At 65.3% G+C, this 24334-nt stretch overlaps 1 protein-coding gene across 2 annotated transcripts in view; it reads left to right on the top strand.

Moving 5' to 3' along the window:
* Nucleotides 1-15: 15 nt before the first annotated feature.
* Nucleotides 16-24334, top strand: part of BRD3 (bromodomain containing 3) — a 35613-nt gene continuing 11294 nt past the window's right edge. The window contains exons 1-8 of one of the 2 annotated variants that reach the window (XM_027104333.1): nt 16-2942; nt 13826-14151; nt 15001-15138; nt 15768-15915; nt 16681-16895; nt 18686-19057; nt 21370-21498; nt 23552-23743. In XM_027104333.1, the coding sequence (XP_026960134.1) occupies nt 13939-14151; nt 15001-15138; nt 15768-15915; nt 16681-16895; nt 18686-19057; nt 21370-21498; nt 23552-23743 (1407 nt within the window). In that variant the 5' untranslated portion in view covers nt 16-2942; nt 13826-13938. The remainder of the gene's footprint in view (nt 2943-13825; nt 14152-15000; nt 15139-15767; nt 15916-16680; nt 16896-18685; nt 19058-21369; nt 21499-23551; nt 23744-24334) is intronic. The other variant, XM_027104332.1, reaches the window with a different exon arrangement.

Genomic DNA, 24334 nt, shown 5'->3' with positions numbered 1-24334 from the left:
CGGGGAGCGCGGCCCCGTACGCCCCGCGCAGGCCGCCGGCGCGTCCGGGGAGCCGGGCGCCCGGGACGCCGTCGCCGCCTCCGCCTTTGTGCGCGGCCACGATGCAACAAAGCGCGGCGGCGGTCCGGGGTCGCGACGGCGGCGGCGGCGGCGGCGGCGCGGGCCCTCTCCCCTCCTCCCGCGCCCTCCCGGCCGCCCGCGTCCCGGGCTCGGGGGCGTCGCCGCGGCCGGGGCGCGCAGCCCGGAGTTGGCACGGCCCGCGCGCCCCGCGCCAGCGATCTCCCGCGCGCCCTCCCTCACGGAAAGGATTTTTTTCCCCCTTTCCTCCGCCCGCCATCTTTCGAAGGGGGGATCGGGGCGGACGTGGAGGGGAAGGTGCGCTTCGGCGCCACTTTCCCCGCGCCCCTTTCCCCGCGCCCCTTTCCCCGCGCCCGTCCCGCCCGTCCTGGCTCCTGGCCGCGGGTCTCGCGCGGGGGCCGTAGCCGCGGCCGGGGCGGGGGGCGAGGCCGGGCCCGGGAGCGGGCGGCGTGGCGTGGAGGCCGATTTCTCCAGAGTTAGGCGCCCGAGCTGACTTTGAGCCCTTTGGAGTTGCTGGGTCGTTGCAGCGCGGCCAAGAGGAGACCCAGTTCCCGTTTTGAAATCAGCCCGAAAAGCGCTTAATCCGGGCGAGGTTGAGTTGCGGAAGGAGCGGGGGTGCGTGCCCTCCTTCCCACTCAGGGTGGGCCGCGGCCTGACAGCACGGCACAAGCTCATCGGGGAGAAGTACTCACCCCAAACCTCAAACGGCCCCCTGGCCCTCGTGGGCTCCCCGTGAATAAAGCTGGGGCTCGGGGGAGTCCTCTTCCTCCACCGGTTGCTCATCCGGGGGCAGGCCGGGGTGGAGGTCTTGGGCCGCCTCCTTTCCCTCGGGGCTAGGGCGCAGTTTTGGAAAGATGAAAGTGGGGGTACGGAACCGGTCCGCCTGGAGACCCACGTGGGGCGGTCCCGTGGTCCATCCTGAGGGGTCCCGCCATTGGGCCCAGTCCCTGACCATCCTGCGATCCTTCATTTTGGCTGAAAGCTTTCTACCCAAAAGTGCATAACTGGGGTGCCCCCGTGTGTTCCCTGGGTTGTGGCTGCAGAGTTAATGGGGAGGTGGCATTGGGTATCAGTGGGCAAACTGGCTGGAGGGCGGAAGGCAAGTAAATGAAGGAGTCGCTCTGGCCCCTCCTCCTCGTGCCCCCCCCCAAGTGAAGACGAAAGTTTTTTTTTGTTTTTCTTTTTTAATCCTGCTTTTGTAGGCCTTCTTCCTGACTCTTTCTTTAAAATAGGAGTTCTTTTCCTGGGTCCATGGAGTGGCCCTGGGGAGATCCTGAAATCTACGCAAAGTTGCCTGGGCGGCATGTCTTCTGGGGGAGTAGTTGGCTTTCAAGGGTAACAAGAAAAGGCCTGAACCCGTGCAAGGCTGAGTCTTCAGGAGTTAGGGACCTCCTTCCCTCCCTCCCTCCCTCCCTCTCTCCCCCCTCCCTCCCTCCGTCCTCTGGCAGCCCCGAGTGCGGCCTCTCATTTGCAAATAAAGCTCTGTGTTTGCCCTTTTCTGTCTTGAGGCCTTGATGTGTGCTGGTGGTTACAGATCGGGAGAGATAGGGCACACGGCATCTGGGGCGGGCGGTGTGGGCCGTTTCGCTTTGACCTTTCTGGTAACGTCGGGGGCCCCAGGACTCTGGAATCCCGCCCCAAGCAGCTTCTCAGAAGCTTCGATCCAGTCCCAGCCCTGCCACGGGGACGTCCGGGGAGGAGGGACGGGCAGCACCAGGTCAATTTTTGTTTTGTTTTTAGAAAGTGGAGTAATTGCTTTCTCTCCACCACAGCCCGCGCGTGCTTGGGAAGTGAGCTCTGAATAAAGGGAGAGGATTTGTAAATATTCTGCTCCTGCCTGCCTGGCCCAGCAGAGCGGTCACGGGCAGAAAGTGAAAGTGGGGCTGGTGGCGGGGTAAAAAGCGACCCGCCTACCGCCCGCCGCAGCCGGCGGCTGTTCCTGCGCCCTCTTCCTCCAGGCTGGCGAGTTGCCAGCTGCCCGAGCCCTGCGCCGGGTAAGCGGCGAGGCGCACGGCCATTTCCTGGTTCTCGGCGACAGAGCTTTCCCTGGGGAGTGCTGGCCGCGGCCCCGAGTGGAGTGGTTGGTTCGGCACCAGCGGGCCGGCTCCAGCGTCTGCCTGGCTCTCCGTCCGCCGCTGGTGGGCCCTGTTCTCCTCGGGAGAGCGGCTCTCATCCAGTGGGTCCAGGGGCAGCTGGGCTGGGTCGGGAGTGGGGGGGGGGGGGTCCACCGCCCCCCAGCGAGCGGCTGCATCTGGCCGCTTGCTTCAAGCCTCTGCAGGTCGCTGGATTTTCGGGGCGGTCGTGTGGGTGGGTGAGTGAGTAGCCTGGTCCGCCTTTCCCGTCTCCCCACGTGATGGTCTAGCTGTAAAGCGACAGAACCCCCAGGCAGGGCCCACAGACCCTGCATTAGCAGGGCCGTATCTAGTCAGCATTCCTTGCTTCCGAAGGAGACTTTAGTGAATTGTGGCAGAAAGCAGTGTCCTGCTGGCCGTATTCCTGCCTGCTGGGAACTTGTCAGGGGAGCCCCCTGCTCGGGAGCCCGCCCGCCGTCCCACCCGAGGCTCTGCCCCCTGGTTGCGGCAGGTGTCAGAGCAGCGCGCACTGCCCGGTGTGCTTGGCTCGGGGCTGCTGGTAGGTGCCCAGGTGGTGAGTGGCTTGTTGCACCTCCTCAGCCACCCCGCCCCGCCCATTGTGAATCCCTTTGGCACCTGCACCCCTGCTCCGGGTGCCTGTGGTCCTGCCTCTGAGAAGCACGGGCCTCTTAAAGGCAAAGCATCACTTTCTGGATCTGGAGCGGAGATGACGGTTACCTGTGTGGGGGTGTCTGTCCAGAGGCCGGAGGCTCTGCTGTGTCAGTGCTGTGGGTGAGTGTTTATTTCTTTTGCCAGGTTTTAACTATCCCACAGGAGAATCAGTTCTCAGCCTAACCCCTTTTTTAGGGCCTTTGTAACCTCGAGTTAGAACCGGCAGGTGCACTTGGGGGGAAGCCCCCCTCCCTTCCTGCTGCAGTGCTGGGAGAGTGCACCGGAAGGTCACGAGGTGCCTGGGAGAGTCCTTTCGCCGCTGCTTGGGAACTGCCACTTGGGATGCGGGGGGCGGGCTTCAGGCGCCCCAGTGGGATTTTTCTGCCAGTGCTGGCAGCTGGGCCTGGTGACCCGTGTGGCAGCGTTTCCACAGTGATGTTCAGGAGTGTGATCCGGAGGGTGTTCGGGGGGGCTGGGGCTCCAGGGTCCCCGCCGAGGTCCCCGGTACGCGGGGGCAGGAACGTCCTCGCCTCCCGTGAGGCCGAATGCGTGTCGTGTGGCTGGACCCTCGTGACGCATTACCAGGAGGAGGTGGAGCCTGGGGGCAGTCTGGCCTGACGGTGTCTCAGGGATGAAACGCGGGAGCAAAGGGAAAGGCAGGGCAGGAACGGGGTGCTGCTCAGCTCCAAGCCCGCTTGCGCCGTCGGGCAGAGCCGTGGTGGTGCCAGCCTGGTGCTGCTTGTTAAGAGCTGGGGCCCTGCTGGCTGTGCACCCCAGATAAGGCGCACACCCACCCTGTGCTCTGTTGTCTTAGCTGCCACCAGGCTGTCGTAGGTCTGGGGTGGGGAGACACCAGTGACCGTGTGACTGTCCCCTGGGATGACAGACCCCCCCCACGCCCCGCAGGCTGGGCGGGGCAGCAGGATGCGCTCCGTTGCGAGCACTCGGGCTGTGGGAAACGTCCCAGCGACGGCGGGCCAGGGTGCCCAGCCCTCGGGAGCCTGAGCTAAGCCTGGTGCTGGTTGCCGGAATGGGTGCCGGTCCCTCTCCAGGGCTCCCAGGCTCCGGACAGCCCTCCCGTGGGAGCACCTGCTGTTCTGGAAAGGCGTGGGCACCCGGGGAATGTGTTTGTGTTGGGCAGGGTCGGGGAGATGAGAGCCTAACTCGGACCCTGGTTTACCGAGGCTGCACCATCCTATCCTCGGCCCCGCTCTGGGCTGGCGCCGGCGGGCTGCCCTTCCTGCCGCTGACCCCGAGGGGCAGCTAGGGTGAGGGGTGTGGAGGGCTGGCTGCCCCTCGACATCAGGATCCGGCAGTGGTCGGGGGCTCCCAGTCTGCTCACCTGCCGCTGTGCCTCTGGGCTCCGTGGCCCCCCAGGCCCTCTCCGCCTCATGTGCCGTCTGTTAGGTGGGGTGATGGGGTCAGAGCTTCCCTCTGAGGGCTTCTCCCTGGGGTCTCAGTTGAGAGGGACCTGGGGGACAGCCACTTCCTCGGCCTGGTCTGGGGTACAGTGCCTGGCTCGGGGTTTTGGGGGTTGCTTATGCACACGCGTCGGGCCTTGAATGGGGGGTGTTCTGTTGGGACGGGCACAGAACACCCCCCGGGGGTGATGACAGCACGCCGAGCCTTGGTACTCGCAGGGCCGGGTCCCCCCGTAAGTGCGTGTGACCGCCTGACCCCTAGCAGAGAGGATGGTCCCCCCTTTCCCTCTCCAAGACAAAGTGTGGCGCCGGTCACGCTGTCCTCACTCACTGTGTCCCCTGACCTTCCCCTTCGAGTGGTGGGTCCCTCACCCCCCTCCCGGAAGCCCCATGGAGCTTAACACGCCCCCCCCCCCCGACACACACATCACACAGCGGCTTCTTGTGGTTTTGCAGTTGGTTTTTCTTTTGGGTAGGTTGGTTGAAAGGTGGGAGGAGACAGAGCCTCACAGAGGTGGGGCGGGGGCGGCTGGCCTGACCCCCGCCGTGAGCAGTGAGCCCCACTCAGCAGGGCTGGCGACGCCCACCAGAGCCGGTATCTCGGGTCCACGGTGAGGCCGACGTTCTGGCCAGAAGGGAAACCTTCAGAGGCTGGCTTCCCCGAGGGGGGCTGGCGGGCTGGGGAGAAACATGGGGCATCAGGGAAAACTGGATCGAGAAGGAGCCTTAGGTGCTTGGGTGCCGGGGGTGCAGAGCCGAGAGGACATGGTGGCGTCAGGAAGGGGGACTGTGGCTGCCGGCCCCTCAGTGGGCCAGGCAGGGTGCCTCAGGAGACCCCATAGGCCTCGGGGTGCTGCAGACGTTCCGTGGGACCGATGGCGTCCCTTGCCGGTGGGGAGCAGAAGTGATCCAGACCAACGGTGGGCTTGGGGCCCTGGTCGGGGCCAAGGCGCTCCAGGCAGAGCCCCTTCGGGGGCAGCCGTGGTAGCACTGCTCCCTGCCCGGGCAGGGGGTGGGCAGGGGGTGGTGGCCAGCAGGGCCCAGTGTGCAGAGGACCCCCGCTCGCCCACCTAACGTCCCCTGGGGCCCCACGGGAGGAGGCAGTGGCCTCCGTCTGTCACGGAAGCCGACCCTGCCCGCACGGATCCTGTTTCCTGAGGCCCGGCTGCCCGGGGGCAAAGGAGCTGGGGCGGCGGGCCTTGCCCCTTCCTGCAGCTTGCCGCCCCCTGTCTCTGTGGGATTGTTGCAGGAGCTCCGGGAGGCAGTGAGGGAGTGTTTTTTTTTAATAAATTTATTTGTTTTATTTATTTATTTTTGGCTGCGTTGGGTCTTCTTTGCCACGCGTGGGCTTCTCATCGCGGTGGCTTCTCTTGTTGCGGAGCACGGTCTCTAGGCACGCGGGCTTCGGTAGTTGTGACTCGTGGGCTCTAGAGCGCAGGCTCAGTAGTTCTGGCATGCGGGCTCTGTAGTTGTGGCTCGCGGGCTCTAGAGCACAGGCTCAGTAGCTGAGGTGCACGGGCTTAGTTGCTCCGCGGCACGGGGGATCTTCCCGGACCAGGGCTCGAACCCGGGTCCCCTGCATCGGCAGGCGGATTCTTAACCACCGTGCCACCAGGGAGGTCAGGTGGAGGAGTCTTTGGGGTTGGGTGGACGGCATTGCTCACAGCCTGGCTCTGCTTCTGACTGGATGGCCTCGTGCCCCTTGATCTCTGAGCCTCTGCCCCCCCACCTGGAAAGTGGAGCCCACGTGACCCACACGGACGCCAGGATGGGGCCCAGGGAGTCGGGGCCGTGTAGCGTTGGGCCCCCCAGGGGTGCCTGACTCACCTGATCCCTGAGTCACCCGACTCAGGAAGGCCGGTGGGTCTGAGCAGGGCGAGAGGGAAGGCGGAGGGAGCGCAGGCCCTGCCCCTCCCCCCCCCCCCCCCCCCCAGGATGGTGGAGTCACTCCCTGGCTTTTTTCCTACCTCTGATCACCCCTCTGAACGTCAGCACCCCCTACAAGCCTCCCCTCCTTCCTGAATGTGGCTCAGGACTTCCCCCTTCAGGCCCAACGCCCTCCAACCTAGGAGCCTCCTGAGGACCCCCTCCACCTGCTTCCTCCTCTGACCCCCGGCCTCATCCCCGCCCCCGTGGCTGGAGGCCCTTCCCCTGATGCTGGTGAGTGAGGCTCTTTCTGCCCTTCTGTCCGGCATCCTCCATCTAGCATCCCCACGACACCTGTCGGGGTCCAGGCTGCTCAGGAGTGCCCTCCTCTGCCTGCTGTGGTCCTGTCTGTGGCGGGAGGGCTGGAGCTGCTGCTGCTGCGTTTTCAGGGTGTTGCCCACAGTGGCACCTGGACAGAGGTCCCCACTCTCTCCTTGTTTGTCCAGGACCCTGAATAGCCCTGGTGTCCAGGCTCTTCTGATGTGTCCCTCTGGGCTGAGCAAGCCTACAGGGGCCGGTTCTCTGCACTTTATTTCCGATTCCAGTTCCCCAGGGAGGAATGAGGTGGGTCCCAGAGGATGAGTCCAGGGGCGGGGAGATGGCCATGACCTCCGGGTCCGCCTGCCCCGGTCTGCAGCCAGGTGTGTCCAGCTCCCGTGAGTCCCTCACGGAGTGGCGAGTGTGTGACTCTGGAGGGTGGGGTGACTGGCCTGTGTCCCCCGCCTGCCGCTGGCCAGCCGTTTGGCTTTCTGGACGCTTCCTCAGGATCCCACCAGAAGCCGCGTCTCTGGGTTTTCTCTTGCTGTTCAAGGGCTTTTGTGGTCTGTCTGAGCATTTCCTCTCTGGGTGGTTTCGAGGGAAGGTTGTCTTCACTCTGACCTTCGCCCCGTTTGTGGTGCCGCCTCCCGCCCCGTCGGGCAGCCCCGGGAGGTGGGGGTGGGGGAGATTCTCCGAGCCTCGGTTTCCCCTCTGAGGGGTGGGGCCCCGTCCCTGCCCTCGGCCCGGGTGTCCCCGCGCGGTGTGCGCCACCAGCCGGGCCAGCGGATCCTCAAGGCTCCTTTCCGAACCCCACCTCCTAGAAGGCTGGTTTACAGCTCGGCCGTGTGGAGCGGGCCCGGTGGGCTGTGACGCCGGTGAGATCGGGCTGCACGTCTTTGCCTGCAGGAGATGAGACACGCCCGTCCCGCTGGGGACTTGGGGGTGGTGAAGGGGAGACCTGGTAACTTGCGGGTTTTATATGTCTGGGTTCAGGGCGCTGGGCTCTGCCACCTGCACTGCCCCACCCGGTCCCGGGTTATCCTGCCTGAGTCCATCTGCCCCCACCCCCTCACCTGTAGTCCTTTGCTCTGCCAGGTGGGGGGGGGGGTGTGTGGCACGAGGAGTAGGGTCATGTCCCCCAAATCTCGCTGTTGCTGTGGTGGTGGGCAACGCAGGGTCCTGAGCACCCAGGGAAAAGGGTGGGGCAGGGGCTTTCCAGTGTGGCCAGTCGAGAGACAGCAGAGGCCCCCAGAGTACTCAGCTTCTGCCACGAGCACCCCTGCTCCGTCCTGTCCCCTCCAGACCCCCGCTCATTTCAGCCCCCTTCCCACCTCCCCGTTATCACGAAGCAAGCTCCCGGCACATTTCCTTCATAGGACGTTGGTGCCCACGTCTAAAAGACAAGGGCTCTTTAAGAGTTATAAAAGGCCACAGCGCCACCGTCACCCCCAGGGCGTTGACGTTGGATCCCAGAGATGGTCCGAGAGACAGCGTTGAGGTAAACGCCTCTTGCCTCACTGCCCGGCAGGTGCTTCTCCCAAGCTGGCCCAGGGCACAGGTGCTGGGGTCGGGGGCCACCACCTCGCCTGCCCCGGCCGTCCTCCCTCCTGGCCACGTGGGGGCCGACCCCCGTGATGGGCCGCCTTCCTCCGTTCCAGCTGCGACCCCAGAACACTACTCTGCGGAGGGGTGAGCTTTTCTCCTGATCCTTTTGCGATGAAAGCTGACCCTTGACAGCGGATACGAGGCTGTCTGTGGTCCTTTTTTCCTCTTAGACTGAACGTTTGTATGTTTCCCTGCAGAATGTCGTGTCTGATTTCGTATGTTATCTCAGACCCAGGGGGCTGGGGGTGTCTCTGGGAGACCCCCTCCCCCCACCCCACGGAATGGTGCACTGGCTGGGTTCTGAGACCCGAAAGGTTCACTCAGGACACGCCTGGCTCGGGGAGAGCGGCTGTCAGGCTCTGGCCTGTCCCATGAGGCCGGGGGGCGGTGTTTGCTCCCCCCGTTCCCGGTGGGCGATGCCTTCTCGTGTCCGAGTGCTGGAGAGGGGATGTCAGGTGTTCCCGGGGCTCACGGGCTGTCCCAGGAGGGTGGGCGTCTGTGGGGGCTTTGCTCCCGCCCCCAGGGGGCAGCTCGACAATGTGGTGAGAGCCTGAGCTGGCACGCCACCTGTGAGCTCTGGGTGCCGCGGGCTGACCAGGGAACCCGGGGAGGGGTCCCAGCCGGACCTTCTGTCTGCTCCTTCTGTGGCCCCTCGTGGTGTCTCCGCCCAGCCTCAATGGCTTGGAACATGGGAGCGGGCGGGACCCTTCTGGTACCCACCCCCCACTCTGAATTTGCCTTGTTTCCCTTGATATGGGTGCCTGTGGGCACCCCACTGGGATTCCCTCGAGGACGAGGTCTGGCGGCCCCCATGGCAACTTTGGGTCCCCAGCTGGTGAGGCCTGCTGGGCAGGGTGACCAGGCCTCTCTCCTGGGTGGGGCCTGGCATGGCCTGTGTTCCCACGAGGGGCCAGCGCCCGCCGGGAGGGGACCGGCCCGGGGAGAGCTGTGCGGAGGAGCAGGTTCCTTCCTTGCTCTCCGATGGACAGGCCGCCTCCGTCTGCACCTTCGTCGTCTCCTGCGCAGCTCGCCGGCTCTGGCCAGGGCGGCTCAGCTGGGTGGCCTGTGGTTCCCTGCCAGGACCACGTGGGGTCGGGAGGAAGGGTGACGGGTTGCTCCTGGTGCGCCGGGATGTGGCGGCTGGGAGAAGTGGGAAGCCGCGTTTGTGTTTTAAACGGGTCCATCCCAAGTGTAACCTCATGGTGCCTTCATGGCATGCAGAGGTGGGTATCCAGGGACCCTCGGGCTCTGTCCCTTTGCTGTGGCCCCTCCCTGTGTGGCTTGGGAACCACGGGCACCTCCTTTTTTCCACCCGAGGGGCCCGTGTCACCCAGCTCTCTAAGCACTCTCCGTGATGTCCCTGGCCTCCCACGTCCTCGTGGGTGGGGAGCCACGCCTCCATCCGCGGGGCTGCGTTGGGGGCACTAGACAGCTGATGGCCATGCTGCCGGGGCTCAGCCAGGAGGGGAGCTGGCATTGGACCCCGGTGTGGCAGGCCCAAGTGGGCACTCCCCGCTGCCCTTCTGCGTGCTCCTCGTGTCTGGGGCCCTCTTTGCATCTCTGGCCGGAAGTTAGGATCAGGCCAGGGACTCGGAGGGGCCCTGCTGGCCTGTGCCTGCCGCCAGGGCTCGCCAGGTGGCCTTGCCGTTGGTTGCAGTGGGGTCCTCTGGTTCCTTAGCTGCCCGGCTCCTCCTCTCACCCTGTGTCACCCGTGATGCCAGGAGCCAGGTCGGGGAGGCACGGGGTCCTGGGCTTATGTCCCCGAATCTCCACGTGGGCAGGCTCAGGACGTAGCCCAGGGATGGGGGAGCCTCAGCTCTGTCATCTGTGCGATGGGCCTGGTCATTGACCTCATAGGACCACACGGTGTCTCACCCTCGGCAGAGGTGTGAAGGGCTCCTGGCTGTGGCTGACCACCCAGTGCATTTCTTTGTGCTTCTCCAGGAAGCACGGTGAGAGTCTGTTCCTGTGCGGCCGGGGGACCCTGGGCGCGGGTAGTGGGGGACTCCCCCGCAGTCTCCCCTTCCTGTTGCTTCAAACCCCCATGTCCCTCCACACCGCTTGTCCGTTACTGATGGCGGTTCAGGGCTGAGCCCTGTGAGAGGGTCAGCTGGTAGACTGTTTAAGTTCCAGCTTCTCTCTGGAAGCAGCCTGTGCCTTCCGGTCTCAGAATGTGGCCCTGACCCCCGCCCAGACCGGGAGGCTGACGGACAGCACAGCTGCTGGCGGCAGGGAGCTGGGCGGCACCCTTGGCATCCATCCTCGTCCCTCTGCTGCCCCGACAGGTGGGCGCTGGGGGGATTTCTTGGCCCTCCGGGCGACACGGGGGTGGCCGACTGCGCCTCCCACTGGTGGCCCTGCCGAGGTCCAGCCAAGACTTCGGGGTCGTCGCGGCCCCCGGATTTCCCCTGGACGGAGCACACGGGGCTGCCTGGCCTGTCCCCAGACTCTGGGGCAGTGTCCCCAGGCCCCAGAGGAAGGGAAACGAGCTCTGAGATGGTTGGCCATGTTTGTACATTTTTCCAAAAGAGAAATCCCTTTACACTTCTTTCTTTTTGCAAAAGTAACACGTTCTTAAAAAGAAAAAAAAAATCTACCGGTTCAGAACCGCCAGCAGAAAGGGAGAAAGCAGCCTTGGGGCCCGTATGCTGTGGGTGTGAGGCCCTGAGTGCTGGGGACGTCCATCATCTTCCTGCCCCTCGTGGGAGCGTCCCGAGGCGGCATGGGGCCTTCTGCATTCCCGTCCATGCTCAGCCGGGGTCTGGTTTCCTCGGGGTCGCTGTCGGGTCTGCGGGATTGCGGGAGAGGCAAGGCCAGGCTCTCGCTGCGGCTCCGCTCGCCCCGGACGTGCCGGCCCTGAGGGCTGGACTCCGTGTGAAGGAGTGAAGGCTGTGCCCCAGCAGGGAGCTGCGTGGCCCCTTTACTCCACCCACCATCCCAGAGGGGACAGCGTGGGGTGACCTGTGCGATTGTATGTCCCACCGGAGAGGGTCATGCCCGAGCGCCCCGGCTGTCCCTTGCCAGTCTCCTCCCCGGCCACACAGCCCTTCCCAGGAGATGGGTCCTGGCTCCTGGGATGGAAGGGGCTTGGGGAGGGGGGTGCCCCCCAACCTCTCACGCTCTAGCTGCCCTCCCTTCCTTCCTCCCTGTTGAGCTGGTGCCCAGGCTGCCGGGGACAGAGGACAAGCCAGGCGCCTGCCTCCGCCGTGGGGGGTGCCATGTGGCACAACCTGACGGGGGACACTGCGACCCCTGCGGTCATCCGCACGTCCCTGCAGGGCTGTGAGTGCATGGGGGGCCCCCCGCCTCGTTCCAGTGGAGGTGCTGGGGGCAACCTTCCTGTTTGCAGAGAGGGGGAGGTCCCATTGCCACGTGCCGTCCCCCAGGCCGTGGGGCATCCAGCACCTTTTGCATGTGTCGCCTCTAGACCTCACAGACCCTGCTGGGGTCCCAAGTGTTTCCACACCTCGGGACTCCCTGTGGCCTGGGGTGAGCGCTGGCATTCGGTGAGCTTAGCCACGCAGTCTGGGACCCCCGCCGGCTCTGCCTTGTAGCCGCTGGGTGCTCACCGCACGATGGGGTTGTGTCCTGTGTTTGCTGCGGGGGCCGGCTTCCTGCTCAGCCGTGGGTGTGGGGTGGTTGGTGATTGGTCAGAAGAGGGAGGCAGGGCAGAGGCCAGGCCGAGGGTCCTGATGGCAGCCCCAGCACATCCCTGCAGAGAGCTGTGTCCGTCTGTCCTTGTGCTCGGAGGAGGCCGGTGTGCTGTGTCCCGCCCGTTTTCTGCTCCCTGGACCGTGCAGCAGCAGCGCTGGGTACTGGGCATCTGCCCACCCGCCCCACATCTGGCGGCCCGCCGTGCACCGGGCTGGCATCTAGGCCCAGGCTGGGGGGGTGGCAGGAACAGGGTGCATCCTTCCCTCACGGATCCCGGGTCCCCCCACGTAGGGAGCCGCCTCAGCCGTCCCGGCAGGACCGTGCGGCGATTGGTACATGTCCAGCACCGACCTGAGCGCTCTGTGTTGGATCCCTTTAGTCTCACAGAGCCCTGTGGGGACACAGGGGGACCAGATCCCATGGCTGGTGAAGGGCAGAACTGGGATTGCGAACAGGAGCCTGGCCCCGGCATCTGCTCTGCACCCCTGAGCTGCCCGGGGTCCGGGAGGGTCCGGGAGGCCCTGGCGGGTGGTGGCATTGGGGCAGAGGAGCCAGAGGAGGAGAGGGAGGGTGCGGGCCTGCGTAGCCACAGCAGCCAGGACAGGGAGACGAGTCACTGGCCAGAGCGGGACAGGCAGTGCTGGTTTGGACAGGAGCCCCGTGTAGGGCAAGGCCGTCGAGGGGAGGGCAGGCCCGTGGGAGGTTCACAGAGACCCCAGCAGGAGGCGGTGGTGCTGGGCCAGAAGGGGTCAGACCTGCTGGGGGTGGGGCTCCAGGGTGAGCACTCAGGCGCCTTTCCGTCGGGTGGTGTGTTGCAGCCTCAGCGCTGCCAGCCCGGCGGGCACGGCCGCCCTCTGTACGGAGCTGCCCTGGGGGCCAGGGCGCTGCCCCGGGTTGGCGAGATGGGGGCGCGTGAGAGGCGCCCGCTCGCCCGGGGAGAGTGTGGAGGAGAGGAGCTGCAGGCCCCCAGGATGGCGGGCGGGGAGGCCCCTGGGGGTGCTCCAGAGCGCTCCTCCGAGGAAGGGCGGGCAAGCGGGGCAGGTGTGCTCGGTGGCCAGGTGTGCGCGGCGTCTGTTTTGAGTCCTCTTCCCTCTTGGTCGGGGGGCGCTGAGGAGGCACTGGCTGGGGTTTAACAAGCCGGCATGGGGGGGCCCTGGTCTGTACCTCGTGCTGATGACCGTGGTGTAAACACGCCCACGTGGCAGAGCAGGCTTCCGGCAGGACGTCCGTCAGCCAGCTCGAAAACTCTCCCAAGTTTTAACGATCTGCTTTCGCACGTCGTAGAGAGCATGTTTCCAGCGGCCGACATGCGCTGCTCTGTCCTCCCCGAAGGCTGGCCCCCAGGCGGGCCCTGCCACCCAGCCCAACCCGGCTCAATCCCGTGACAGGTGCACATAAACACCTACGGGGTAGCAGCGGGCACAGGTGCTGCCCGGGTCCAGATTTCGTATGCAGCCCCCAGCGCGTTTTGCATCCTCAAGTGACATAGTTGGTCTCCTGGTGACACACGTGGGGCAGCGGCAGCCACTTCCTTCCCAGCTCCACACTCAGCGAACATTCCGAGAGTCGGGGTGTGGTCCTGCAGCCCCTCACTCACTGAGGCTGCAGGCTCCCATCGCCTTCTCCCTCCACCCCCACCCCGATTGGCCGAGGGCCGGCCGTGTCCACAGCCCAGCCGCCATCACAAACCAGAGCCCGTTCTCATGGTCACGTTAGAACCTCCGTCGGTGGCCTTACTCAGAGGGCCCTGGCTCCGTGTGCCACGCGTGGTTCCACGCACGTTGTGCCGGTCCACGTCGTAGCTCTCTACGTGCGGATCATTCCCTAAAATGTTGCCACAGTCAAGAGCGGCAGGCGGCTGGTGGGCAGTGAGCCGACAGGGGCCCCCACCTGGACGGCCGCCTCCCCGCCTGCCCAGGTGGCACCTGCTGGCATTCTTTCCCATCACCTGTGTCTCTCCCTGCCCCAGCCTGAGGGCAGCAGTGGGAGAGTGGTTCTCTGACAGGTGAGGGTTGGCCTGACCAGGGGGGAGTGCGCCGACGTGGCCTCACATGACCGCACGGCTGTGCTCAGGGACCCAGGCGAGGCGGCGGGGCCTGGGGTGACCGGCCGTTCCCTGCCGTCCCTCCTCCCCCGCAGGTGCTGCCTGACTGGGCCCAGACATGGGATGTCGCACCTCGGTGGGGAGCACAGAGGAAGCCAGGGCCTCGCCGAGCTGCTGCCGTGACGGCCAGTGAGCGAGCAGCCGGAGGATGTCCACCACGACAACGGTCGCCCCTGCGGGGATCCCGGCGGTCCCGGGCCCCGTGAACCCGCCCCCGCCGGAGGTCTCCAACCCCGCCAAGCCCGGCCGTAAGACCAACCAGCTGCAGTACATGCAGAACGTGGTGGTGAAGACGCTCTGGAAACACCAGTTCGCTTGGCCCTTCTACCAGCCCGTGGACGCCATTAAGCTGAACCTGCCCGTGAGTGGCCCCCACCCGCCGGCCCTGCCCCTCCGCGGCCCCGACTCCTGGGAGGACGGCCCCCCTGGCCTTGGCAGAGATGGTGCCTGGAGGCGGCTGGTCCTGCTAAGCCAGGCACAGCTCAGGACCCACAATGACCAAGGAGCAGAGGGGATACTTAGGCGAGTGGGGGAACGGAGGGCGGCTGCCCAGGTGCAGGAAGCGGGGAGAACCCTTGGCCTGTGGGGGGATGAAGGGGGAGCCGGCGATGGGGCTCAGACCTAGAGGCTCGCCTGTGTCTTCATCCTGTGCCCGGCACTGTCCTGCGGAATGACACATGCACACCTGAGACCCTGCGCTCGAGAGGGGTGCGGCCCACTTTCCCAGGGATAGCGCCTCAGCTGCCTGCCCGGTGCCGACCTGACCATCTGACGGCTTTCTCTTTTGGACCCGAATAGAGAGCCCCTGAGTCCTGCGAGGGGAAGCCCTGGGCTAGCACTTGGCGGCCTGGGTCCTGGGCCAGCTTGGCTTCCGGGCACTGCGGGCCCCCAAGTGAAGTTTGGAATCTGGGGAGGGGTCTCAGCCCCACCTCCGGAGCCTAGAGCAGCTCTGGGCTCTGCCCCAGCCCTGCGGGTCTGTGTGTCCACACAGAACCCTGCTTAGGCCGGGGGCTTAGCAGGGATTATGCTGGCCGAGCGCTTGCCCCAGACTTCACGCCCACCTGCCCCCAGGTGAACAGAAACTTGGGTCCAGCCCCAGTACCCAGATCCCTGAGGAGACTGCCCCCTGCACAATCTCTGTGCTTGGGAGTTGCGAAAGTCGTCATGAACTTGAATCCAACAGTAACACCCCTGAAAATCTCTTTCTTAGGATTATCATAAGATAATAAAAAACCCAATGGATATGGGGACTATTAAGAAGAGACTGGAGAATAATTATTATTGGAGCGCGAGTGAATGTATGCAGGACTTCAACACCATGTTTACAAATTGTTATATTTATAACAAGGTAAGAAAATGGTGTGGCGTGGGCCCTACACGCCCCTGTGAGCTGCCCCTGGCCCGGGGAGGCCTGGGGTGGAGGGCCAGCCTGGGTTTGGCCGGTGCCCGCCGGGCTGGGCTGGGCGCTTTGCAGCAGCTCTCAGACAGGCCCAGGGTGCATCCCAGCCTCGCGCTCAGCCCTTGTCTGGCCGCGATCCCCTTGTGTGGGTCCCACAGGCTACGCGTTTGAGCGGTTGCCTTGTGTGTGGACCGCGCCCCCGCCCCGCCCGGCCCCGGCCCCGGCCCCGTCCCCGTCCCCGGCCCCGGCCCCGTCCCCGTCCCCTGCTCCAAGGAGGGAACATTAGAACAGCCTTTTCGGAGGGCGTCGATATGTACCAGACGCTTTAAAACGTCCGCGTGCTTGGACCTTTTTTCCTCCGTGGGATGGGATAAAGGGTGGTTTTTATCCTTTGTGATTTTTGAATTCTTCCAAGAGTTTCCACGTTAAAATATATTCTCTTTGCCTCCCTCCCGCCCCGCCACGTCTCTTCACAGCTTGCTAAATAAATGTTTTTCTTGAGCAACTGCCATGTGTTTGTCTGCTGCAGACACACGGCTCCTTTCCAGCAGGTAACCTTGCCTCTCCTGTGTCTTCAGCCCACAGATGACATAGTGCTCATGGCCCAAGCCTTAGAGAAAATTTTTCTGCAGAAAGTGGCCCAGATGCCCCAGGAGGAAGTTGAGTTATTACCCCCTGCTCCAAAGGGCAAAGGCCGGAAACCAGCTTCGGGAACCCAGAGTGCAGGTAAAGGGGTGGACGTGCAGTCCTTCTCTCCACCTCTGGCAGGTGGGCAGGGTGCCGATGACAGCGTATCTTCTGAGGGTCCGTCCGCCCCTCTGGGCTCAGTTTTCTTGACCCAATCTGCAAGGTTGGGTCAGTGATGATCGGAGCTCCGGGAACCGGGCCTCTGCTGTGTGTGGCCTGCAGGCCTGGTGACCTTGCTGCCGCCTGCCTTGGAGCCTCGCTCCGGGCAGGGATCGTGCTCCTGCTGTGTCCGCACGCTGCTCCTCTCCCACCCGCCTCACCCCCCAGCTCTGAGGACACCTCTTCTGGAAGCCACGCTGTCCCTTTGTCCCCTCCGAGGACTTTGCCTCTTCGGCACACTTTGTGTTCTCTGTGGCCTGTCAGGGAGCGGTGGGCATTAGGGTCAGCACGGGGGGTGACCTTACCTGGTCCGGGCACCTGGAGCAGAGGTGCACCCCGATGGTGAGCTTCCCGGGCGGCCCAGCCCTCCAGAGAGGCCAGGGTGTTTCACACTTACAGACGGGGCTGAGGCTGGCTACCTGTGGAACCCGAGTCAACCCCCTGGCTCTTCCTTACCGGGCTGTGCACCTTGTCCTGGCTTGCTCATTCGGACCACGGAGGCAGCCACGATGAGGGCCAGGGTCTCGGCAGGAGGGGCTCTGCTGGCACCCGGCGGGCCCTGGCTGGAGGGGATGGTCCCGGCAGCGTCCAGAAGCATCGCTGGTAGAGCCGGGTCAGTTCAGCCTCCTTTCCTTTGTCCTCAAGGTACGCAGCAAGTGGCGGCCGTGTCCTCTGTCTCCCCGGCAACCCCCTTCCAGAGCGTCCCCCCCACGGTCTCCCAGACGCCCGTCATTGCTGCCACCCCTGTGCCAACCATCACTGCAAACGTTACGTCGGCCCCTGTCCCCCCGGCTGCCGCCCCGCCCCCTCCCGCGACGCCCATCATCCCCGTGGTCCCTCCCACGCCGCCCGTTGTCAAGGTGAGCTTCCCCCGGGGCGTACGGGATGCAGGCAGGTGTGGGGCGGGCAGGAGGGCGCTCTGCCGCTTTCCCCTGGCACCGACCGCTTGTCGGGAGTTGGGCGTATGTGACTTTGGACGGGTCCCCTCCCCCGCCACGCCCGTGAGGTGGGCCGCGGTTCCTGACACCGACAAGGAGCCCGAGGCTCGGAGCGGCAGGTCACACAGCTGGTGAGGGCGGCTGCGCTTGAGCCCCAGCTTTGCCGGCCTTTGCAGGGCGTGGGCCGAGGTGGGGGGCGCAGAAAGGAGGGGGGTCCCGGCCCTCGCCGCCCGCGCTTGCGCCCGGATTGCCTTGGCGCGGGGAGGGCGGTGGCGGCCTCCGCCTGCTCCTCGCGCCCCCGTGAGTGTGCGCGCACGTCCCTCCCCCGGCTCCCTGCGGGCTTTCCACGACCGGGCCTGGGCTCCGAGCGAGCGCTCCCCGCGAGATCCGGGGGCCAGCGAGGACGGCTGAGTCTCCTGCTCTGAGCAGGCCCCCGTGCCGGCCACTGATGTGTATCGTCTTCTCCGATTTGACCCTCACAGCGAGCGACCCTCTGGGGCAGGCAGTATTTCCCCCATCTTACAGATGAGGAAGCAGGCGCTCAGAGGGGTTAAATGGCTCCCCCAAGGTAAAACGCCATCTCCGTCGCTTTCCTCTCCCCCGTGGCCTCCACTGCCTGTACTCGGGCGGCGCCTGGCCCGGCCGCCTCACTCAGCGCCCGGCTGTCTTGGAGCATGTCCCGTCTGCCATGGCCCCATGAGCCCCCGGGCCCCGCGGCACGTGCTTGGCCTCCGTGGGCGCCCGTGAAGTGTGTGTGGGTGGCTGGCTCGTGCCCGCCAGCCTGGGGGCAGCGGCTTGGTGACTTTGGTGGCGCTCGGACAGCAGACCCCCGTGAGGCCGGCGGCCCAGGTGCGCCTGGCTCCCAGGGGCTGCTCCGCCCGCCCGAGCTGATGGGAGGGGAGCCCCCTGGGCTGGCCTCGGGGTCACAGCGACCCTGGCCACCCAGGCACGAAACACGCGCTCACGCACTGGACACACCCACCAAGTGCTCGTTGGTCATTTCAGTGTTTCCTCCCCCGGTGGGAAGTAGCTCTGTGACGTCTGCTGCCCTCAGGGTCAAGTCCAGCCCTGCCCAGGCACTTAGCCCCCCCGGAGTCCTTGGTCCCCAACCTCGTGCTGCTGCTTGTGTTTCCCGGCTGGGCCGCTGCCCCCGCCCCGCCCCCCGCATGCTCCTCCCACCCCCCTCGTCCCGTGGCTGCCACTGTCCTGGGAGCGCCAGCTTTGAGGCCCGCGTCTGGGACGCCCCTCTGGCCTTTGACCAGCGGGGGTCCTCTCGTCCCTGCTGTCCCCAAGCCCCAGTCCCACTTGGTGACGGTCCCAGTCACGGTGCCACCTCGGTTGTGCGAGTCCCTGAGCCGCGGCCCAACCCCAGGCGCGGGTGGGCTGCGTGCTGCATCTCACGCCGCTCGGGGTGGTGAGCGCCCACCGTGACTGCGTGGGGCCTGGGGTCTTGGCGGGCGGGCGGGGCTCAGGGACGGCCCGGGGGTAGGTTCGGAGTCCAGCCTCACCACCGCCAGCTGTGTGACCTCGGGCCGGCAACGTGGCCCCTCTGAGCCTCGGCGTCCTGCGTGGCGCGGGGCCCCGGGAGGATGGCCGCGACCATGCATGTCCTTGCTTCGCTCGGTGCCTGGCGGCTGGTCCGCGCTCCAGGGGCGCCACCGCAGCGGCTCGGATCCCGCATCCCGGGGCTCACTGTTGTTTTGCTGTCGCAGAAGAAGGGCGTGAAGCGGAAAGCAGACACTACCACGCCCACGACGTCCGCCATCACCGCCAGCCGCAGCGAGTCACCCCCGCCGCTGTCGGACCCCAAGCAGGCCAAGGTGGTGGCACGGCGGGAGAGCGGGGGCCGCCCCATCAAGCCGCCCAAGAAGGACCTGGAGGACGGCGAGGTGCCCCAGCACGCGGGCAAGAAGGGCCGGCTCTCGGAGCACCTGCGGCACTGCGACAGCATCCTCAAGGAGATGCTGTCCAAGAAGCACGCGGCCTACGCTTGGCCCTTCTACAAGCCGGTGGACGCCGAGGCCCTGGAGCTGCACGACTACCATGACATCATCAAGCACCCGATGGACCTGAGCACCGTCAAGGTAGGTGGGTGGTGAGCCAGCCGGGCCCCCTTCCCCTGTCTGGGCGGCCCCTGGCACCTGTCGTGGTGCTGATGTCTTGTGCCGGCCCGGGGGCAACGCAGCAGGCTTGGGGCATCGCCCGGCTCCTTTGGCCTGCCCTGCAGCGGCAAACGGGGCCTCAGGGCTGGCCCGGGGCCCTGGCGTGGGTCTGGCAGGGTCAGGGAGGAAGGTGTGCTCTGCCCTGCGCTCACGGAACCGGCAGCTTCCTCGTCATCTGTTCCTCTTGAGCTGGTTTCGTCATCTCGTTCATTTTCATCCCGGCGCGTTTGCAGGTCTTTGTAATAACGTTAGGCGAGGTGGCCCTTTCCCGTGGCCCAGCCCCTCCCTGGACAGAAGTGGGCGCTGGACGGGGTGGTGGCAGAGCTGAGACCGGGAGCCCCGGCCTCCCGATTCCCGCAGCAGGGTCTTCCTGCACTGGGGGCTTCCCCCTTGGCTTTTGTGGGTTTTCCTCCGGGTCAGGTCAGTTGTGTACAAGCAGGGAAGAGCAGGTCTGGGCCAGGCAGAGATGGAGAAAATTCCCCGGCTGGCAGCGGCAGCCTCGAGGGCAGGAGACCTGGGGTCTTCTCAGAGTGCGTGCAGGAGGGGTTCCTGAGCCCCCGTCGGGCTTGGGCCCCAGCACAGCTGCCCTTCCTCGGTCTGGATCGGTCTCTGACGGTCTGAGGAACGTCCCTGGCCGTTGGACCGTTACCTGGAAAGGTAACCCCACAAAAGGGGCAGGTGGTTTCTTGGCACCGATGGGGTCTGGGCCCTGAGCCGCTGGGCTCAGTCACTCTGCCTCATGTACCTGGACACTGCCTCGTGTATACCTGTCTGGGGCAGACTCTCTCTCCTTAATGGAAGTCTTCCTCCCCGCCAAGGGACAGGACAGACCTGGCCATCTAGGGCCGTGGTTCCCGGGGAGCTGGCCGAGTCAGGCGGGCCCGGCTGGGCTGGGTGACCGAGCAGCTTCCTCGCCTTCTCTGATCTTCGTCCTAACCGCGAGGGCAGGGCTCCGGCCTTCTTGGACTCGCTCAGTGCTGCAGTGGCCCTGCTCCTCCTGGGAGCCCAGGAGTGTCAGCTACTTTTCTTTGACTGATTTTTTTCTTTCAATTTGTGTAAGATAGGAACAGAGGGTCAAAAATCCAAGCAAAGCAGAGGTGGGTGGAGAGAAGACCTAGCCTCTGGTATCGTTGCCCCCCTTTCCAGAGATCGTTCCAGCTAATGGTTTGGTTACATCTTTCTGGATTAGCTCCTGGCTCAGGCTGGCTCTTTCCAAGCAGGTTTTGACTGTGGGGCAGTGGTACTTGGGCTCCCAGATGCACCGGGAAAGTGGCCGGCTGTCAAATTAGGGCCGGAGTCTGAGAATCTTGCAGAAGTTGAGAGGGTCTCGGGTGCCCATTTCTCCTTCCTGGCTGAGCTACCCCAGACTGGGGAGGCTGTGCAGAGGGCTGGAGCCAGGCAGCCCCAGTGCTGTTGGAAGCTCTCCGGGGGGTGGGGCGGGCAGAGGAGGACGGTGTGTCCTAGGCTGTAGAGGCTGCAGGTCCTGGAGTCTGACCACCACCAACCCCTCCATCGAGGCCAGGACTTTGTTAGTCTAGGTGCCGGCGAGGTAGGTGGTTAGGCTCCAGCCCACAATGTCCTGCTGCAGCACAGCATGGCCCCCAGGATGAGCGGGCACCTCATACCCCCGACACGAGGTCCCTGACTGACGAGCTCATATCTGTGTGAACCCATCAGGCATGGGGAGCTCTCTCCCTCGAGAGCCGTTGCCCCGTCTGCCCCGATCTTAGCTGCCACATTGTGGTCCCTGGCTGGCTGCACTTCTGTCCCCACCTGCAGGGCCAGTCATCCCGTGCTCCCGGCGGGGCAGTGGGACGACCTGGTGCTCTGTGAAACAGGCTAGCTAACAGGACCTGGATTCTCAGGGGAGAAAATTAAACGTCTCATTCTGATAACTGAGTAGCCCCCTAAACTGGTAGAGAGCGACTTTTCGCCAGAAGTTGCTTGCTCCCCACCGGAGCTCCTGCCAACAGGGGTGTCGGCGTGTGAGAAGTTAGCCGAAACGTAGAGCTGGGGACTTCGGTTGCGGGAGCTGGGACTTTGGGGAGCACCGTTTTCTTTCTCCCTGAGTGTCAGCCTCTCTGTGGGGTCCTGGGCCCTCCCCTCCAAGCCCTCGGGGCCACCCTTCCACCTTCTCCCTGGGCTCCCAGACGAGGTCTCGGGCTGGCGGTGGACGTGCGGAGGGTCCCGAGGCACAGCGGTGCCCTCACGCCCCGTGGCTTGTGTGTTAACAGAAGAAGATGGACAGCCGTGAGTACCCAGACGCACAGGGCTTTGCAGCCGACATCCGGTTGATGTTCTCCAACTGTTACAAGTACAACCCCCCCGACCACGAGGTGGTGGCCATGGCCAGGAAGCTGCAGGTAACGCCAGGTGCTCTGTGTGGGGAGGGGCCACCTGGGCACAGGTGGGATCAGCCGCTCAGGGCAGGCACCCGGGAAAGACATGGGTGTCTGGGAGGGCATGTCTCCCGGGGGAGGGGCGGGGTGTCTGGGGACCTTGTCCACGGGCACGTTTCCCCTGAGCAGCGGCCAGGCCCCGAGCCTGCTCCCCAGGGACGTGGTGGCCAAGAGGCCAGTTTCTGCCTCCTGGGAGCTGCAGGCTCAGGTGGGCAGCGGCAAGCAGGTGGGGGCCAGCGGGTGTTCTAGCCAGGGTGGAGACGGAGAGAAGGCAGACGCCTGCTGCCCTGCACTCACCGCGTGCCGGGGGCCCCTCGTCAGGAGCCTACTGGTGCGGCCCGTGGGCGTCGTAGCGGGGGACGGCTGTTTTTGTAGCCTGTTGCTTTCCCGACCACAAGGCGGACGGCAGGGAAGCGCAGGGAAGCGGGCCTGCAGGGAAGCGCAGTCTGGCCTTCAGTGGTGGGACTCTGCGTACATGCACACGGATCTCACAGGCCGAGTGTGCGCACCCCTGTGCGTGATGATCTGTCAGAGCCTGGGGGCTGCCGCGGGTTTCTGTACGGGCCAGTACACCGAGCCTGTTCTTATCTCTCTTTGCCATCACGTAGCCTGTTGCTTTTGCAAATACAGGACCCAGAATGTTGTCCTGTAAGACGTTCCCAGCCCCTTGCTCAGAACCCTTTGGAAAACCCGGTACCGTAACTCGGGAGCATCCTTCGTCACCCCGGCCCCGGACGGGGCCTCGGGGAGCCTCCTTCGGGCCTCTGGGTGCCTGCCCTAACCTTCCTTACCTTCCGCCTGCCTGTGGGCCCTGGCTGCTGCGGGCTGCCCCCTCTGTGCACTGGCTCCCACTGGGGAGTGTGGTAGAGCGGTCCTGGTGGTCCCAGTACACCCAGAGGAAGCCATCGGGACCCACGGTTTCATACCAAGACCATGAAGCCGAAAGGCTCTGCAAGGCCCCGTGCTGTCGTTGCTCTGTTGATGCTGAACCTTGCGCGTAGCTCCACGAGGAGGCCAGGCGGCGCCGGCAGCAGACGGGCCGAGGGCAGCGGCTCTGATTCTGTTCCAGAAAAGGTGGTCTCTGCGGTGCGGCCACGGAGGTTGGGCATCTTGATCACCGATGCCTGTTTAGTAATTGGCTATCGATGGTGTCAAGTCAAGCTGGGTGGGGTTAGAGCCTGACGCTGCAGCAGCCTGATGTGGACCCACCCCAACCCCCTGCCGGGGGGGCCGTTTGCCCAGAGCGGGCCAGGTCATGGCCTTGCGTAGCACCGTACCTCTGAGACGTCTTTACCCCAGGAGGAGATTCTGGGGGACCAGGACTCAGAGTAGGTTCTTACGGGAGCCGGACGCCTGGTCGGTGGGGCTGCACCTTTTGCGTGTAAACCAGGTGTGTGTGGCTTCAGGTGTCCGAGCTAGCAGAGAGAAGTGTCCCTTCGTGGCCGCTCGTCCTGTCTGAAATGAACCTGGGCCGCCGGGGGGCGGGGGGATCTTTGTTGAGCGCGTGCTCCCAAGGCTGTGTAGGAGCGGGCGGTTTGGATCGGACAAGACTTTTGCCTTTTGAGCCAACTTTTGGACCCAACTCAGAACGAGATGTGATACTACAGTAACATCACAGGGGAGAGAAATGGGGAAGCCAAAGGAGCTCCCAGATGCAGTGGCTGGGGGGCCCCGGAACAGGGTCAGAGCTCAAAGGAAGGCCCTCTCACTGTCTGTCAGTAGGTGGCAGCCTTGGACCGGGATGTTGAAAAGACTTGCAAGCCGTGGACGGGAGGTCGGGTGTCTAATAAAGGAGCTCGTGTGCCAGCTCCTAAAAGGCTGTGTCTGTGGCCGTTGACTCTGCGCCCTCTGGCCCTGGACCCGCGCTCAGGGCCTGGGGAGGGAGGGGCAGAGAGCAAGCCGGGGTGGGCGGCGTGGGGGCGGCCCAGCGCCCTGGGCAGGCTGGGTCCAGTCTCCCCGACTCCCCGGGGGCTGCCCACGGGCGTCCAGGACCCAGGCGGCCCCTGCTGTCCCGCAGGACGTGTTTGAGATGCGGTTTGCCAAGATGCCGGACGAGCCGGTGGAGGCGCCCACGCTGCCCGTGCCCGCGGCCCCTGTGGTCAGCAAGGGCGTGGAGAGCAGCCGCAGCAGCGAGGAGAGCTCCACGGACTCAGGCAGCTCGGACTCGGAGGAGGAGCGGGCCACGCGGCTGGCGGAGCTGCAGGAGCAGGTGAGTGGCCGCGGCCGGGCCTTGATCTGACGTTTGCCCTGGTCACCCCCCACCCCCACCCCAAGCCACAGCCGTCCTCCACGGCGGTGTCGCTGGCAGGGCACACGGCGGAGGTGTCGGCTCCGAGGGCCCCCTCGGCAGTGCCTGCAGGCCCGACCGGGTCAGGACGTCCCTGGAGCCCTGGAGCCTCCTTCCGCTCCAGAAAGGTCTGGGAGGCACCTGCGGAAGCCGCAGCCATGGGGCTCCACGAGCCTGTCTGGCTGGGGGCGGGCACGGGCTCCGCAGCTCTGCCAGAGGTTGTCCTGCCTCGGCCTCTGGCCACCTGTGAGTCGGCCCTCCCCACCGCTTCGCGCGCCTCACGTGCAAAATGGGACCCAGAGGTGCTGGATTCCTGGGCGGGGGGCCTCCAGCAGGGAGGAGACAGTGGGGTAACAGTGACCCTGCCGGCACCCCGGTGGGGCTGGGCGTCTGAGCTGAGCCTTGTCAGGGATGATGGTGCAGGGAGCATGGCCCTGAGGTGTAGCTGTCGGGCCGGGGTCCCTCCCACGCCACGTGACGTGGCTGGCGTGTGCAAGCCTGGTGCCGTCTTGG

This window comes from Aethalodelphis obliquidens, unplaced genomic scaffold (genome assembly GCF_003676395.1).
Source record: "Aethalodelphis obliquidens isolate GAN/ISIS:26980383/991018 unplaced genomic scaffold, ASM367639v1 scaffold7, whole genome shotgun sequence".
Classification (NCBI taxonomy): Eukaryota; Metazoa; Chordata; class Mammalia; order Artiodactyla; family Delphinidae; genus Aethalodelphis; species Aethalodelphis obliquidens.
The sequence above is the reverse complement of the archived record's forward strand: the minus strand, read 5'-3'. Positions and strand labels throughout refer to the sequence as shown.